General features: G+C 45.7%; 1 protein-coding gene and 1 long non-coding RNA gene across 9 annotated transcripts in view; one reads left to right on the top strand and one right to left on the bottom strand.

Annotated features, from left to right (window-relative positions):
* The first annotated feature begins 8950 nt into the window (after positions 1–8950).
* LOC144508398 (uncharacterized) lies at positions 8951–17082 on the top strand. Its single transcript, XR_013500275.1, has 2 exons — positions 8951–9677; positions 16836–17082. It is a non-coding gene; the product is annotated as an uncharacterized LOC144508398 (long non-coding RNA).
* Positions 9685–18823, bottom strand: part of LOC144508394 (guanylate-binding protein 2-like) — a 49215-nt gene continuing 40076 nt past the window's right edge. For 5 of the 8 annotated variants that reach the window (XM_078236268.1, XM_078236266.1, XM_078236267.1 and 2 more), the window contains 4 exons: positions 18338–18618; positions 15499–15711; positions 14802–14904; positions 9685–13629 (listed from right to left, as the gene is read on the bottom strand). In XM_078236268.1, the coding sequence (XP_078092394.1) occupies positions 13232–13629; positions 14802–14904; positions 15499–15711; positions 18338–18618 (995 nt within the window). In that variant the 3' untranslated portion in view covers positions 9685–13231. Of the gene's footprint in view, positions 13630–14777; positions 14960–15498; positions 15712–18337; positions 18619–18823 lie in introns of those variants that run through there. The other 3 variants (XR_013500274.1, XM_078236269.1, XM_078236271.1) reach the window with 3 other exon arrangements.

Genomic DNA, 18823 nt, shown 5'->3' on the forward strand with positions numbered 1-18823 from the left:
TTTATTGTATTCAAAATCCACTTTCTGCCATGGGAGGATTCGAACCCGAGTCCACAGAACATTAACTGAGTGTCTGGATTATTAGTCTAGCAATAATACCACTCGGCCATCACCTCCCCCATTGGCTTGTGCCTAAGTATTTCAAATCTTTCTGAAACTCTCACGACAGTTCATCTCCTATCCCTCTGGCTTGGTGCCTAGAACATACACTGTCTATCCTTTCTGATCATGAATCTAACAGGTTCTAGTCTTATTTTTTTTTTACTGTTTCATGTGGGCAAGTCCAGGATTTGTTGCCCATTCCTAATTGCCCTTGAACTAAGTTGCTTGCCAGGACATTGCTGAGGATAGCGAAGATTCAACCATGTTGCTGTAGATCTGGTGCCACATGGAGGCCAGACTGGGCAAAGACGACACATTTCCTTCTTGAAAGGGAAGACAATGGCCCAGTGGTGTGTCGCTAGATTAATAATCCAGAAACTCAGCTAACATTCTGGGAACACAGTTTCGAATCCCACCATGACAGATGGTGGAATTTGAATTCAATTAAAGAATTAAGAATCTACTGATGACCATGAAACCATTGTCAACTGTCAGATATACCGCTTTGCATACTGTTGAGGGGAATGACCTCTCTTGGGAAAGCAGCAGCAGCCAAACTCGTTGCACCACGGTTGGTTCTGCTGCAGAGGGGAGGGGTAAAAAGTGTGCCAGTGCAATAGTTATAGGGGATTCAATTGTAAGGGGAATAGACAGGCGCTTCTGTGGCCGCAAACGAGATTCCAGGATGGTATGCTGCCTCCCTCGTGCTCGGGTCAAGGATGTCTTGGAGCGGCTGCAGGACATTCTGAAGGGCGAGGGTGAACAGCCAGTGGTCGTAGTATACGTTGGTACAAGCACCATAGGACCTCATCCCTTTTTATTACCTAAAATCAGAATACAGGGAGCTAGGAAGAAAGTTAAGAAATCGGACCTCAAAGGTAGCGATCTCAGGATTACTACCGGTGCCACGTGCTAGTCAGAGTAGAAATGAGAGGATATATCTGATAAATATGTGGCGAAAGAAATGGTGTTGAGGGAGGGTTTCAGATTCCTGGGGCATTGGGACCAGTTCTGGGGAGGTACGACCTGTACAAATTGGACGGGTTACACATGGGCAGGATTGGGACTGATGTTCAAGGGGGAGTGTTTGCTAGAGCGGTTGGGGAGGGTTTAAACTAATATGCCAGGGCGATGGGAACCTATGTAAAGAGTCCGAGAAGGAGGGAGCAAGGACAAAATGTGGGGAGAAGGTTCCAACAACATCAAAAATCAGAAAAAAAGTTAAAAGGAAGGAGAACTCAGGAGATGTTATTAATGGAAGTGTTAGAATTCAAAAAGAAGGTACAAAAACTAGCATAAGGGCACTTTATCTGAATGCTCGTAGCATTCGAAACAAGGTAAATGAGTTGACTGTACAAATCATTGCGAACGAGTATGATTTGGTGGCCATTACAGAGACATGGTTGCAGGATGGTCACAACTGGGAGTTAAATATCCAGGGGCATCAGACTGTTCGGAGGGACCGACAGGAAGGTAAGGGAGGTGGTGTAGCTCTGATATTTAAGGATGACATCAGGGCAGTAGTGAGAGATGATATAGGTTCTATGGAAAAAAAGGTTGAATCCATTTGGGTGGAGATTAGAAATAGTAAGGAGAAAAAGTCACTGATAGGCGTAGTCTATAGGCCACCAAATAATGACATCATGGTGGGGGCGAGAAATAAACAAAGAAATAACTAATGAATGTAAAACTGGTACAGCAATTATCATGGGGGATTTTAATCTACATATCAATTGGTCAAACCAGGTCAGTCAAGGCAGCCTTGAGGAGGAGTTCATAGAATGTATCCGCGATAGCTTCCTTGAACAGTATGTAATGGAACCGACAAAGGAGCAAGCTATCCTCGATCTGATCCTGTGTAATGAGACAGGAATAATTAATGATCTTGCAGTTAGGGATCCTCTTGGAAGAAGCGATCACAGTATGGTTGAATTTAAAATACAGATGGAGCGTGAGAAGGTAAAATCCAATATCAGTATCTTGTGCTTAAACAAAGGAGACTAGAAAGGGATGAGGGAGGAGTTGGCTAAGGTAGACTGGGAGCAAAAACTTTATGGTGGGACAATTGAGGAACAGTGGAGGATTTTCAAAGCGATCTTTCACAGTGCTCAGCAAAAGTATATACCGGTGATAAGGAAGGACTGTAGAAAAAGAGATAATCAGCCATGGATATCGAAGGAAACAAAGGAGGGTATCAAATTGAAAGAAAATGCAGACAAAGTGGCAAAGATTAGTGGGAACCTAGAGGATTGGGAAATCTTTAAAGGTCAGCAGAAAGCCACAAAAAAACCTACAAAGAAAGGTAAGATGGATTATGAGAGTAAACTAGCTCAGAATATAAAAACAGATAGCAAAAGTTTCTACAAATATATACAACGAAAAAGAGTGGCGAAAGTAAACATTAGTCCTTTGGAGGATGAGAAGGGAGATGTAATAACTGGAAATGAGGAAATGGCTGAGGCATTGAACAGGTATTTTGTGTCGGTCTTCACAGTGGAAGACACAAATAACATGCCAAAAATTGATGACAGGAAGGCTATGGCAGGTGAGAATCTAGAAACTACGATTATCACGAAAGAGGTAGTGTTGGGCAAGTTAATGGGGCTAAAGGTAGACAAGTCTCCTGGTGCTGATGGAATGCATCCCAGGGTACTAAAAGAGATGGCAGGAGAAATAGCAAATGTACTAGTGGTAATTTACCAAAATTCGCTGAACTGGGGTGGTTCCCGCAGATTGGAAAATAGCAAATGTGACACCACTGTTTAAAAAAGGAGGTAGACAAAAGGTAGGTAACTATAGGCCAGTTAGCTTAACTTCTGTAGTAGGGAAAATGCTTGAATCTATCATCAAGGAAGAAATAGCGAGACATCTGGATATAAATTGTCCCATTGGCAAGACGCAGCAAGGGTTCATGAAGGGTAGGTCATGTTTGACTAACTTGGTGGAATTCTTTGAGAACATGACATGTGCAGTGGACAATGGGGAACCTGTGGATGTGGTGTATCTGGATTTCCAGAAGGCATTTGACAAGGTGCTGCACCAAAGACTGCTGCATAAGATAAAGGTGCACAGTGTTACGGGTAATGTATTAGCATGGTTAGAGGATTGGTTAACTAACAGAAAGCAAAGAGTGGGGGTAAATGGGTGTTTTTCTGGTTGGAGTCAGTGGCTAGTGGTGTGCCTCAGGGGTCAGTGTTGGGACCGCAATTGTTTACGATTTACATAGATGATTTGGAGTTGGGGGCCAAGTGTCGTGTGTCAAAATTCGCAGATGACACTACGATGGGTGGAAGAGCAAAGTGTGCAGAGGACACTGAAAGTCTGCAAAGGGATATAGATAATCTCAGTGAGTGGGCGAGGATCTGGCAGATGGAGTACAATGTTGGTAAATGTGAGGTCATCCATTTTGGTAGGAATAACAGCAAAATGGACCATTATTTAAATGGTAAAAAATTGCAGCATGCTGCTGTGCAGAGGGACCTGGATGACCTTGTGCAGGAATCTCAAGGAGCTGGTTTGCAGGTGCAGCAGGTAATTAAGAAGGCAAATGGAATTTTATCCTTCATTGCGAGAGAGATGGAGTTTAAAAACAGCGAGATTATGTTGCAGCTGTATAAGGTGCTGGTGAGGCCACACCTGGAGTACTGTGTACAGTTTTGGTCTCCTTATTTGAGAAAGGATATACTGGCACTGGAGGGGGTGCAGAGGAGATTCATGAGGTTGATTCCGGAGTTGAGAGGGTTGGCTTATGAAGAGAGGCTGAGTAGACTGGGGCTATACTCATTGGAATTCAGAAGAATGAGGGGAGATCTTCGAGAAACATATAAGATTATGAAGGGAATAGATAAGATAGAAGCAGGGAAGTTGCTTCCACTGGTGGGTGAAACTAGAACTAGGGGGCATAGCCTCAAAGTAAGGGGAAGCAGATTTAGGACTGAGTTGAAGAGCAACTGATTCAAAGGATTGTGTATCTGTGGAATTCCCTGCCCAGTGAAGCAGTTGAGGCTGCCTCATTGAATGTTTTTAAGGCAAGGATAGATAAATTTTTGAACAGTAAAGGAATTAAGGATTATGGTGAGTGGGCAGGTAAGTGGAGCTGAGTCCACAAAAAGATCAGCCATGATATTAGTGAATGACGGAGCAGGCTCGAGGGGCCAGATGACCTACTCCTGCTCCTAGTTCTTCTGTTCTTATTATTCACTGTTGTCCTTTAGGGAAGGAAATCTGCCGTCTTTAACTGGTCTGGCCTACATGTGACTCCAGAGCCACAGCAATGTGGTTGACTCCCAACTGCCCTCGAGCAACTCAGGATGGACAATGAATGCTGGCCAGCCAGCGACGTCCCTGAATACGAGTGAATAAAAAAAGATTTTAAAAATCACTGTGAGACAGATGGATTTTTCAAGACACTCATGGTCGTTTCATGGTCAACATTCTTTAAGCATGGCGTTCAATAAATTAATTGAATTTAAATTCCACCAGCTGCTGTGGTGGGATTTGAACCCATGACCCAGATCATTAGCCTGGGATGTCTCTGGATTACAAGTCCAGTGGCATGACCACAATGCCATCATCACTCCTTATCCTCAATATGACATCGTAATGTCTGCGAGTCCGTTGTGGGAGTGGGGGGTAAATAAAATGGGCAAATTATTCCTCAGCTGAGTACACAGTGACACCATCTGGGCTCCTTATATTTTTTAATTCTACACTTTCATTCTGTCATATTAGAATTGACATCTATCTCAGTGTCTGGAATACTCAATAAATGGGAGAATATTGAGAGGGGTTGAGGAAGTGAGAGCCTTGGAGTGCATGTCCACAAGTTCCTGAAAGTGGCAGGACAGGTGGACAAGGTGCTAAACAAAGAGTGCAGAATGCTTTCCTTTATGAGGAATTGAATACAAAAGCAGGGATGTAATGATGGAACTGTATGAAATGCTAGTTAGGCCACAGCTGGAATTTTGAGTCCAGTTCTGGTCACCACATCACATGAAGGACATCATTGCTCTGGAGAGAGTGCAGAGGAGATTTACAGGTCTTGCCAGGTATTGAAAATTGCATGTATGAGGAGAGATTGGATAGGCTCGGGTGTTTTCCTCAGAACAGAGGTGACCTAATTGAAGTGTACACAATTATGAGGGGCCTCATTCGGGTCGAGAGTAGATTTGCTTGGCCATGCTAAATTCTCCCTCAGTGTACCCGAACAGGTGCCGAAGGGTGGCGACAAGGGGATTTTCACAGTAACTTCATTGCAGTGTTAATGTAAGCCTACTTGTGACACTAATAAATAAACTTTAAACTAGAGAAAAAACAGCACAAACCCAGTTCTGAAAGATCCAGTGAATGGAAGTGTCACAGTTTCGAAACGCAGCATCCTACTACTTGCAGATTGAGTACGTCCAGGTAAACAGTGTGATGATATCCCTGCTGGCAGATCTTCTATGACTTTACATAAGAACATACAAACAAAAAGCAAGAGTAGGCCATTCAGCCCTTCGAACCTGCTCTGCCATTCAGTCAAACCTGCATCTTGCTGACCCCAATATCCTTTCACCCCCTTACTTACCAAGAGTCTATCCACCTCCAGCTTAAAAATATTCTAAAACTCTGCATCCACTGCCTTTTGAAGGAGAGAGTTTCAGAGACTCGCCAGCCTCTACTGTTTTAAATGGGCAACCCCTTATTTTTAAACAGAGACACATCGTTCCAGATTCACCCACAAGAGGAAACATCTTCTCCAACCTGTCAAGGTCCCTCAGGATCTTGTCCATTTCAATCAAGTCATCTCTTACTCCTCTGAACTCCAGTGGATACAAGTTAGCCTGTCCAAACTTCTCTCATTAGACAACCCGTCCACTCCAGGTATTAGTCTGGTAAACCTTCTCTGAAAATTGAAAATTGCATCTAATGCATTTACATCCTTCCTTAAATAAGGAGACCAATACTGTACACAATACTCCATCCAACAGCTACAAGAGAAATGTAGAAACAGGATATCTCTCTTCACTCAACTTTCCCAGCTCTCACAAAAGTATTCAACACTATGAACAGGACAAGACTGTACAAGATTTTGAGGAAGATAGTCTGACAAGAAAAGCTTCTCACTCTCTGTGTTACTGGACTCACTTCATCCCCTTATTCCCCCTTGCTCTCTCGCTGTAATGTTTTGCCACATTACAGGAAGGATGTGGAGGTTTGGAGAGGGAGCAGAAGAGGTTGACCAGGATGCTGCCTGGATTAGAGGGTATGAGCTATAAGGGGAAGCTGGACAAACTAACGTTGTTTTCTCTGGAGCAGCAGAGGCTGAGGGGAGACCTGATAGATATCTATAAAATTATGACAGGCATAGATAGGGTTGACATCAGAAGCTTTGTCCCAGAGCTGAAATGTCTAATAACAGGGGGCATTAACTTAAGTTCAAAGGACATGCGAGGGGAAAGTTTTTTTACACAGAGAGTGATAGGTGTCTGGAATGTGCTGCCAGGGGTAGTGGTGCCGGCAGATACGATAGGGGCATGAAAGGGACTTTTAGATAAGAACATGAATATGCAAGAAAAAGGATATGGACCTGATGCGTGATAAATCACACGGGAGGCTGGATGTACCCGGGAAATAAAGGCTTTTATTGCCAACAATAACGGAGCTACTATATACAATATACAATCCCAGACTAAAGGGTCACCAGGCAGAGCAGTGACCTTTATACCTCTCCCGGAAGGCGGAGCCAACTGGGGTGTACCATAGGACTATATTAACAGGTAGAACAGCCCAACCCTAACCCCAACAGTAACATATCTACAGACTCATAGTGCTGGCCAAACCATGGCTCAGCACTCCTGGTGGTAACCAACAATGGTTCACCACAGGACCAAAGAAAAACAGAAGGGCAATTTTGCATCATGCCCAACACAGCATTGTGGGCCGAAGGGCCTGTTCCTGTGCTGTGCTACATGTTTTATGTGTGTGTGTGTGTGGCCTGGGAGCCCATTAAAATCCTACCAGGCTCTTAGACTGAAACCACTGTTGGTCAGGATAGTGACGGTCATGGTTCAAGAAGGGGAGCTTATGTTGCTGCCTGTCTGAGCATTAATCACCTACAGAACCTTTCAGGACTTCGTTATGGTGTATCTCTGAGGGCAACATGCAATGATACAAAACCAATGACAAACTCCATACAGTAAGAAGTCTCACAACACCAGGTTAAAGTCCGACAGGTTTATTTGGTAGCAAATACCATAAGCTTTCGGAGCACTGCTCCTTCGTCAGATGGAGTGGATATCTGCTCTCAAACAGTGCACAGACACAGAAATCAAGTTACAGAATACTAATTAGAATGTAAATCTCTCCAGCCAGCCAGGTCTTAAAGGTACAGACAATGTGGGTGGAGGGAGCATTCAACACAGGTTAAAGAGATGTGTATTGTCTCCAGACAGAACAGCTAGTGAGATTCTGCAAGATCAGGGGGAAAGCTGTGGGGGTTACTGATAATGTGACATAAATCCAAGATCCCGGTTTAGGCCGTCCTCATGTGTGCGGAACTTGGCTATCAGTTTCTGCTCAGCGACTCTGCGCTGTCGTGTGTCGTGAAGGCCGCCTTGGAGAACGCTGACCTGAAGATCCAAGGCTGAATGCCCGTGACTGCTGAAGTGCTCCCCCACAGGAAGAGAACAGTCTTGCCTGGTGATTGTCGAGCGGTGTTCATTCATCCGTTGTCGTAGCGTCTGCATGGTTTCCCCAATGTACCATGCCTCGGGACATCCTTTCCTGCAGCGTATCAGGTAGACAACGTTGGCCGAGTTGCAAGAGTAGGTACCGTGTACCTGATAGATGGTGGTCTCACGTGAGATGATGGCATCCGTGTCGATGATCTGGCACGTCTTGCAGAGGTTGCTGTGGCAGGGTTGTGTGGTGTCGTGGTCACTGTTCTCCTGAAGGCTGGGTAGTTTGCTGCGGACAATGGTCTGTTTGAGGTTGCGTGGTTGTTTGAAGGCAAGAAGTGGGGGTGTGGGGATGGCCTTGGTGAGATGTTCGTCTTCATCAATGACATGTTGAAGGCTCCGGAGGAGATTTTTTAAAATACTTTTCCAATTCAATCAAATCAAATCCAATTCAGAGTCTCAACAAGTTGAGACATTTCAGATCCAGGCTGACAAGACAGGACGGGAGACCAAAACCACCCTATCCTGGGCCTGATCTACATGAGTCAAGCTGATTGGAGAAGGGGGAGGATCCTCCTCCAAGACTTGAGCTCATTTGCATCTTAGCCAAAAGGCCGAGATGCCGCTTTTAAAAATTGCTTCATATGAAACATATGAAGCCTCAGCGTAACCTAATGACCTTAACCAAGTGCAGGCGATCCATACTACACTTGATCTTATGCCGTAGCTTCTCCGCTCCGGGGAGACAATACACATCTCTTTAACCTGTGTTGAATGCTCCCTCCACCCACATTGTCTGTACCTTTAAGACCTGGCTGGCTGTAGAGATTTGCATTCTAATTAGTATTCTGTAACTTGATTTCTGTGTCTGTGCACTGTTTGAGAGCAGATATCCACTCCATCTGACGAAGGAGCAGTGCTCCGAAAGCTTATGGTATTTGCTACCAAATAAACCTGTTGGACTTTAACCTGGTGTTGTGAGACTTCTTACTGTGCTTACCCCAGTCCAACGCCGGCATCTCCACATCAAAACTCCATACAGCCAGACTGTTCATCACTCTGATCACTCTGTCGATCTTCCAGCACCTCAGCCCATGGAGAGAGAGAGAGTGAGAGAGAAAGGGGGCAGGGGAACAAGAGAGAGGCAGGAGGGGGGCGGGGTACAGAAAGAGCGAGAGAATGAGAGAGAGAGACAGGGAGAAAATAACATTGAGAGCGAGAGATGGAAATGGAGACAGAAAAAAAATGATAGGGAGACGGACAGAAAGGAAGACAGAGAGGGGAGTGTGTGTGGACAAAGAAAGAAAGAGAATAAAGCACAGACACAGATGAGTTGTGGGGAGACAAAGTGAGAGAATGAACCAGAGAGAGACTGATGTGGCCGGATGATGTGCAGAGATTTAATTTTTTAACATGCTGAAAGATCTTCAATGAAGCAAAGCTGATTTTTGGCTGAAGTTGTTTATAAACATGATGGGATTTCCTGTGGCCAAACTGGCCTGAAACCTATCAAAGGACACAGTGTGTTAGATGGAACAGCTTGTCCCAGCAGAAAAAGTTGTTTACAGACCGTTGCAGCCAGTGTTTCCTTATATGGGTATTGGAATGTAAGCTATGTGCAGTAAGGTCTGACAGCATGGTGGGGTCTGGAGGGCCGCAGCCTCTGTGTCAGCTCTATTTGATTGCCCTAATGGAACGATGCAATCAGGTTTCTGATCAATTGGTCGGCCAGTTGCCAATGAACTTTTGGGGTATGAGAATGCTAACACAAAGGGCTTATGTTCAGTGGAAAACCCGGGGCCCAAGCTCACAGAAGAAGACAACATCTAAGAGAAAAGGTGGATATCCATGCGGCAAAATCCCGGCCAGGTTTCATATGCAAGTGGAAATCCACCTCAAGTTAAGTAACGGATAGTGAGTATTTTGTTTCTGCATTGCAAGTATTAACTATTGGCTAAATAGCTACAAAATAAAGGAATTTGTGTTTAAGTATTTAAAGTCGACTTAATGTGTTTATTCGCTATTAGAGGTTAAAACACACAGATTTGTACAATATTAATGGCTCCGACAGGGACCTGATCAGTAGTAACTGTAAAAGTTGCTCCAGGTTGAACTCATAAAACCTTGAAGTGATTCTGAACAAACCTGGGTGGGATTCTCCGACGCACTCACCTCAAAAGCAGAGAAGCTCAACTGAAGTCACTTGTCACTTGTCCTTTGCATGGGCCGCTCCCTGCCTACTATAATTCCCGTGGCAAGCGGGACAGGAGAATTCCAGCCCTGGTGTTTACTGTGAACGAATAAACGCAATATACGGAATCCTAGTTTATACAGGATATGGAGTTGCCGGTGTTGGACTGGGGTGGGCACAGTAAGTAGTCTCACAATACCAGGTTAAAGTCCAACAGGTTTATTTGGTAGCACGAGCTTTCGGAGTGTTTCCCCGGAGTGTTGACTCACCTGATGAAGGGGCAGCGCTCCAAAAGCTCGTGCTACCAAATAAACCTGTTGGACTTAAACCTGGTGTTGTGAGATGACTTACTGAGTTTACACAGGGGCGGTGGTAACGCTATAGCCAGCCGCAAGAGGAGCCAAGACATATCTTCTGGTAATATTCAGGGAGGTGGATTGAATCCTGTTCTTGATACACCAGGTGTAGGCAGAGTAGGAACTAATCTGGGCCAAATTGCCTGTTTTCCTCCGTTAGTATACTCGAGAAGCAATGGGGCAAATGACAGAGTAATCAAAATTGGAAGAAAAGTTAAGGGATTGTCTCCATAAGTGGCTGCAGTGGGTCGAACTTTGTATTACTCGTGAAGAGGATCTGGGATCCGTGGGTCAAAAATGCTGGAACAAGGGGTCTTGAACCCAAGGGAGGCAAGCAGATAAAATAAGCAAAGTTACAGTGATTGCAAGTTGTTTGGGGCAGTGACAGGAAAAAGAAAGGGAAATTAAGTGTTCAAATGATGAACTGGAGAATGCGAGGTTAGAAAGAGAGCAACTACGAACGAGTAGCAATGAAGATGAAAGAGGATGAGTTACAACATGTTGCAGATATGGAGGTAAAGAAAGTGTGGGAGGATGCTAAAATTAAAATGGATAGCATGGAGAAACAGATAGAAGAACAGACGTTCTCCCCATGTCTGCATAGGTTTCCTCCGGGTGCTCTGGTTTCATCCCACAGTTCAAAGATGTACGGGTTAAGTGGACTGGCCATGCTAAATTGTTCATTAGTGTCAGGGGGATTAGTAGGGTAAATATGTGGAGTTATGGGAATAGGCCTGGGTGGATCATTGTCAGTGCAGGCTCAATGAGCAAAATGGCCTCCTTGGGCAATGGAGGGATTCTATGACTTTGTGTTAGAATGGTGGACCAAGAACAAAAGAATCAAGTTAACATGTTGCACATGACTCAGTTTCAGATTCAGTGTGGAAAAAGCTTATCTTGAAAAGCAGCGAGCTATTATAGAAAATAATGAGGCAGAAAAAGCTGTGACTGCATTAACAGAGAAATGCACAAATCTGCAGGCAGCGTTCAAGGTTTTACACCAAGCCAGGAATGAAAAGTAGGATTCCGCAACTGATCATTCTAAGTTCCAGCAAGAAATTGAAAAGTCACATTTATCAATGCTGCAGGGAATGATGTGTGCTTTTGAGGCAGTTGAGTTGCGGGATGAGGGTGCTGATGTAGATTGGAGTGCCTTATAAGTGGTAACTAATCAGTATTTCGAACAAAATAGGCAGGATTTTACTTTCTCGCTCATCCCAATACTGTAAAATCCCACCCAAGGTCAACAGACCTTTCCATGGTCCGCCCCTCGCCTGCTCCGATTCCCGTGGCGGGCGGGATGGTAAAATTCCGGCCAATGTAAATTCGGGACCTCCACTCCCCTTTCCTGAGGGGCAAGACCCTTCAGTATCTCCAGAGCCACCTCCTGTTCCTATACACCTGATAAGGACTCAACCTAGCAGGGGCGGTGAGACAGTTACACATTTACCTCTGTTCACGGTAGCACATTTAGCTGTGCCAAGAAAGTTAATGTTTTTGAACCAACAGCAGACCCATTTACTTTCTTTGAAAGTATTAGACAGCAGGGTGTGCCTCATGGGTTGGATGAGGCAGAACAAGTAAAATTATGTGCAATGTGTCTGAGTCCGGATGTGCAATCTGCATTGCCCGATCTTCAAAATGTTGGGGTGGGAACTTTAGAGGAGATGAAGGAAGCAATCTTAACCACAATTGGATACAATAAGGATGATCTGGTAGATGGATTGAATAGGTGCAGAAAACATAAGAGGGAACATCCAACAGTCGCTTATAGATACATTTTCAGATTGTTTTTGGGGAATTACGGAGATCGTGTTTAGATTAGGAGGACACTGCTAAATGAGCATGGACTTTGATATCACATGCTACCGAGGGGAGTCGGAAAGCTTGTGTGCTTTTTGAACCAACTGACATTACACATAATGAGGTATGGGCTATAAGGTGTATGACCCGCGCCTGGGAACAGGAAGTGCAGGATTTGGAGAAGGAGAAAAATAAAGCTGCAAAAGCTGTGAAAATGCTGTCTGTGAGAGCTACTAATCCTGTCCCTGGATGGAGAAATGAAGGTAGAGGGAGAGGTAATGGTGGTTACTCACTGGGCGCTCCACCATATGAGTCCAATGGTAGAGGTCAGTCTATGGGTGATTCGAGACAGATAAGGTGCTTTCATTGCGGATTATTGGGACATTTTGCCCGTGACTGTAGGGGGCCTTTCCAATCATATCCACAGGGACCGACCTGCTGAGCACTCGACCAGAGCCGGGACTGAGATTGGGATGGAGTCCGTGACTGGAGTCGGGTCTGAGATGTGGGCAGGGACCTTTGTCAGTTACCATTAGAGGATCCTGTACTGAAAGCTCCCGTAAGAGAGACGGACAATAGCACTTTCCTTTGTCCTGAACTCACACCATATGAAACGAGATAATGACGGTACCTGTCCTCTCCAACTTGGGTGTGTAGTACAAGACGGGATGGTGTAAGGCAATGCCAAGTGGATGGCGAGGTACCAGGCTGCCCCATCGAATTCCTCTGGGACACAGTGGGGGGATCCCGCACTACCCTTAACACAAAGTTATTGAACTATCCAGGCACACTAATGGTACAATTGTATTGAGCGGAAAATCATCATAATACATTCTTGAATCTACAATAACTTAATGTTCAGTATTTAAATATTGAAGGTTAATGGATGAACCACATTCTGTTAAAGCAGATTAACAAAGTGCTCAGCGGGAAATTTTAACAAATGGCTGCAAATCCTCTTCGTTCACTGAAGGCAGGTTCTGTTCTGCAGTAACAAGTGTGGAGATTGAGAGCAGAGACTGACAGACTCCCCCCTCACATTCGATAGTCTAAGGGAACTTTAAACACAACCCACAACATAATACCCACTAGACCTGTCCCGATCTTTAATTTGCTCCTTAAGTCCATAAATTTTTGATTAATTTGAAAGTGGCAGGGATGAGTTTAAAAGCACCAGGCAAGACAAGAGTGGCTATGTCGAGTGCCATGTCCAAATAGGCTGGGGATTTTGACTCGTTCCGCTGCTTCTTCAGGGAGTCTATCTGTTTCTCCATATTTCTCGCATGGTTCTCGAATCCTTCGCGTTGCAGCTTCTCCTGCTCCTCGAGCCTTTGCTTCAGGACCTTCTCATGTTCCTGGTGCAGGTTGATGCGTTCCTGCTCCAGTTTCTCTCGCAGTTGGGTCATGTTCTCCTCCACTGCCCGTCTCTCATCCTCCAGCCACTGCTGGGCAGCTCGATTCTCCTCTTCCCTCCCTTTCCTCTCTTGCTCCGCCACTTCCGCCCTCTCCCGCTCGGCTGGTCAAAGAGGATGACAGGGATTACAGAGGGGTTAACGGCACAGCAAGAGTCCATTCAGCCCAACTCAGCCGCGCTGGGGTTTAATCTCTGCGCCAGCCTCAGCCTCAGCTCCCCAGATCAGAATCGCCTTATGTTCCTTTCTCACTCAGACCCAACAGAGGAACAGGAAGGTCAGGGCAGGGGGGCAGTCAGTGGGAGCATTGGGGAAAGGAGGTGGCGAATGGGAGGGTCCAGGGAGGGGGACAGTGAGTGGGAAGGTCGAGGGAGTAAGATGGCAGTGGAAGGGTTGCGGGAGGGAGATGGCAAGTGGGAGGGTCGAGGGAGGGAGATGGCAGTGGAGGGTTTTGGGAGGGAGATGGTGAGCTCACAGGTCGCAGGAAAGAGTCAGTGAGTGGGAGGTTTTAGGTAGGGTGACGGAGAGTTAGGAAGTCGATGTAGGGAGTCAGCGAGTTCAAGGGTTGAGGAGAGTGGTAGTCGGGAAAAGGAAACTGAGTGGGAGGGACAAAGGTGAGTGGCGGCAAACGGGAATGGTGGGAGAGGGAAATGATGAGTGAGAGGGCAGGGATGAGCGACCAACAGGAAGCATGAGTAGAAAGAGTAGAAAATACAATATGTAGCAATAATAGTAAATAACATAAGGATTGTTGGGCCAGTTAGTTCAAGGCATACAATAGGATTTCATCTCGCACTCATTCAGAACAAACAGAAGAATCACAAATTTCAAACACCCACAAAAATGTTTGCTTCCAGAGAGAAGGGTGCAACTTAGTTGTAAGTTGACTCTGATTGGCCATGGTATTGCCATGGAGAAAGCAAAGGGGACTTAAGGCTCCCCATGTTTCTGGGTAATTGAAAAAATGGTGCAAGGCTGGAATGCATTCCTTTAGTTTGCCGAAAATGGGTCCCAGCAATAACAACACTAACCACCAATGTCAGACAATCAGTCAAGCTCAGGATGTGGCTCGTTTATACATGCTCGCAGTCACACACATTCATACAGGGACCCATTCTCTGCAAACAAAAGGAACATGTCCCAGCTTTCCACCTTTGTGAATTACCCAGGAGTTTGGGGGACCTATCGTTCCCCGCTGCCTTCTCCATGGTAAACGATTGCAGCCAATTGAACTGCTGGTTAGCTGCCGATTTTCTCACGTTTTGGGGAACCGTACCTGCGAGCTCCTTCTCCCTGGACGACATGCTCTCATCGAGAATTCGAATGTGCTCCGAGAATTGCTGTCTTTCTTTCAGAGCATGTTGAAGGACTTGCTCAGCCTGCGGAGGAAATGGGTCCATGTGCTTTTAGAGAAGGTCTTTATACGTCAACAGCCTAGGGTAGCGCAATTAAATTCAGAGATATTGAAGAGGTCAGAATTGGAGGAGCACAGAGATCTCATACAGTTCTTGGGTTGCCAGAGGTTACAGAGATAGGGAGGGTTGTAGGGCTGGAGCAGGTTATAGAGATAGGAAGGGTTGTAGAGACTGGAGGACGTTCCAGAGATAGGGAGGGTTGTACGGACTGGAGGAGATTACAGAGATAGGATGGGTTGTAAGGGCGGGAGGAGGTTACAGAGATAGGGAGGGTTGTAGGGGCTGGAAGAAGTTACAGAGATAGGGAGGTTTGCAGAGGCTGGAGAAGGTTACAGAGATAGGAAGGGTTGTAGGGGTTGGAGGAGGTTACAGAGATCGGAAGAGTTGGAGGGGTTGGAGGAGGTTACAGAGATAGGGAGGGCTGTAGGGGCTGGAGGAAGTTACAGAGATAGGGAAGGTTAAGGCCTGGGGAGAGATGGGATCCTCCCAATCTACTTCAATTGATTCTGCGCTGTGATGCAAATCAACCAGCAATATTCCCGACGTTCCATATCATACCTGGATTCCCTTTCCCGGTGTGACTCGGTAACCCTCAACCAGTTCTTCCATGTCCTTCTCATACTCCGCATATCCTCCCGGCTTTGCGTAAGATCCTTTCTTCATCTTTTCTTTCATCGCAGCTCCCAGATTCAATATGATGGCGGTCGAAATATCCTCAGATGTTTTCCTGTTCCTCTCACACATGTCAGTGTAAATTGTAGCCACTGCATTCTGTGAGAAACAAGGACACAAGGTACTTACACAGGCCACAGCATTATCACATGGAGAAATAAATTAGGTCAATGCAGTTGACATATGGACCAACCAGGAAAAGGCCAGAGGGGCTGCATGACCGCCTCCTGTTCCTATCTTCCTGTTCTCCAGTTGTTAAGATTTAAACAGATAAAACATTCCCAATTGGTGAATTTTTGCCATTGATCAGTTATGGAATGAGAAGAGATTCTTCACTAGTAGGTTCCACCTCACCACATATTGGCCAGGGTCTGTCACTACACTGTGACAGTTGACATAGCAACTTTGGATGGACAATGTTGACACAGGAATTCACAATGTCTCAAATGTTTCACCAAAAATGACAACAGAAGGTAAGACTGGTGGAGAAAGAAGGTTTTCCAATATCTGGAAAGATTTTACCCAAAACAATCAACTAATACCTAATAGGCAGGGTGGCACAATGGTTCACAATGTTGCCTCAAGTGCCAAGGACCCGGGTTCAATTCTCGGCTTGGGTCACTGTCTGTGTGGAGTTTGCACGTTCTCCCTGTGTGTGCACGTGTTTCCTCCCGGTGCTCCAGTTTCCTTCCACAGTCCAAAGATGTGCGGGTTTGGTGAATTGGCCATGCTAAATTGCCCCTTAGTGTCAGGGGGACTGGCAGGGTAAATGCATGGGGTTATAGGGAAAGGGCCTGGGTGGGATTGTGGTCGGTGCAGACTTGATGGGCTGAACGGCCTTGAAGTCGGGAATAGGTTAATGAACTTTGTCACACTTAAGCATTAAGACCCGAACTCTGTGATTTTTTTGAGAACACTGCAGAGTTCATGTTTTCGTCAGAGTTCGGTGTTTTTCATGTCTGTGCCAGATAAGAGGAACAGCTATTCTTGTTATTAAGAAATGTGATTAACCCAGCTCGAAATACGTTAAACAGTCTCCATTTTCATGTACCTTTGTTTAACACGATGGAGTTGACATGTATGCCTTCTGTGATCATATAACCATAGATTCATATATATATATTCATCATACGTTATTCATCTTATCCTGATATAAAGTATTATACAAACTTGAATGTATATCAGTTAACTTGTTTGTGCAAAACCTGTGATGTTGTTTCAAGGATATAAATGATGAACAATCGTGGCCTTGGAGATCGAACAAACTACGCAGAGGAAGATACTGCTGATGCAACAAGAATCTCACTATGAACAATGACAGACATCTTAGAGAATTGCAATGTAATGGGGGCGGGGCCCGGGACATATATAAACTCTGTTCTTACTTATGTTCGAAGAGAAGGCTGGGGGTCCACTGTTAGGAACCTCACTTCTCCCACAATTGTGAAAATAAACCTGCACTTTGATCCACTCATAGTGTCAGAGGTTTTTTTTACCTACAACAGGCCTCCTTCTGCACTGTAGGATTCTATGATTCTAATTTTTCCAATTAATCAACACATTCTCAGAAGGGTTGCAAAACCGTGTTAGATGTATACAGGAAATTAACTGGAATGGTTCCAGGGATGAAGGACCGCAGTTACACGGAGTGGAGTAGCATGGTGGCACAGTGGTTAGCACTGCTGCCTCACAGCGCCAGGGACCCGGGTTCGATTCCTTGGGTCACTGTCTGTGCAGAGCCTGCAAGTTCCTGCGTGGGTTTCCTCCGAGTGCTCCCACAGTCCGAAAGACGTGCTGGTTAGGTGCATTAGCCATGCTAAGTTCTCCCTCAGTGTACCCGAACAGATGCCGGAGTGTGGCTACTCGGGGATTTTCACAGTAACTTTATTGCAGTGTTAATGTGAGCCTGAGTGTTATTGTGGACAATAAATAAATAAACTGAGCTTCTAAGATTGTTCTTCTTCGTGTGGAGAAGATTAAGGGGAGATTTTGTCGAGGTATTCAAAATCATGCAGGGTTTCAATAGAGTAAATAAGGAGAAACTGTTTCCATTGGCAGGGCAGCTGAGAAGGAGGTGCTGTGTTAGGGGAAGTGATGGGCCAGTGGTATTATCGCTAGACTATTAAATCCAGAAACTCAGTTAACATACTGGGGACCCGGGTTCAAATCCCACCACAGCAGATGGCGGAATTTAAATTCAGTAAAAAAATCTGGAATTGCGAATCTACTGATGACCATGAAACCATTGTCGATCGTCGGAAAACTCTATCTGGTTCACTAATGTCCTTCAGGGAAGGAAATCGGCTGTACTTACCTGGTCTGGCCTACATGCCACTCCAGAGCCACAGCAATATAGTTGACTCCCAACTGCCCTCGGGCAACTGGGGATGGGCAATAAATGCTGGCCAGCCAGTGACACCCATGCCCCACGAATGAACAAAAAATGTGATCTGGCACCTATCACCTGAAAGGGTCATAAGAGCTGATGCAATAGAAACTTTATAAGGGAAATTGGATAAATAATTGAAGGGACAAAATTTGCAAGACCACATGGAAAGGAGGGGGTGCGGGGGGGAGTGGGACTAAATGGATAGTTCTTTTAAAGAGGCAGTAAAGGCATGATAGGACAAATGGTCTCCACACTATGCTGCATATTCTATGGTTTTCCGAGAGGTAGCAAGATTAGAAATGCTGGTGTCAGCGGCACTGATACACCTGAACTCACCATGAATTCCTGCTGATATTTCTGCCCTTCGTCCTTGAAGCATTGTTTCATGAACAGCTGAAGGGCCCGGGACTGACACCGATCGTGGATCACTGATAGTTCCTTCACCGTTCCAGTCGGGAGACTGACCTCTTCCCCCATCCACTCCGTGTAGGCCTTGGTCGCCTCGCCGACGGCGGCCGTGTTCTCAATGTCCGCCAACATGTGGACCGCGCTCTCGAGGCACAGGATCTGCCCACTGCGGATAGAGTCCACGTAGGTGAGGGCCAGGTTTCCCAGCACTGAGGGAGAGAGGTACAGGGACAGCTCAGCACTGAGATTAAAAATACACAAAGGGCGGGATTTTCCAGGCGTGCTCACCCCAAAATCGGAAAATCCCACCCGAGGTCAACGGACCTTTGCATGGTCCACCCCCCAGCCCACTATGATTCCCGTGGCGAGCGGGATGGGAAAACTCCCCTCACAGAGTCTGCTCTGGTCACACAT

The sequence above is a fragment of the Mustelus asterias genome, chromosome 20, assembly GCF_964213995.1.
Source record: "Mustelus asterias chromosome 20, sMusAst1.hap1.1, whole genome shotgun sequence".
NCBI classification, from domain to species: Eukaryota; Metazoa; Chordata; class Chondrichthyes; order Carcharhiniformes; family Triakidae; genus Mustelus; species Mustelus asterias.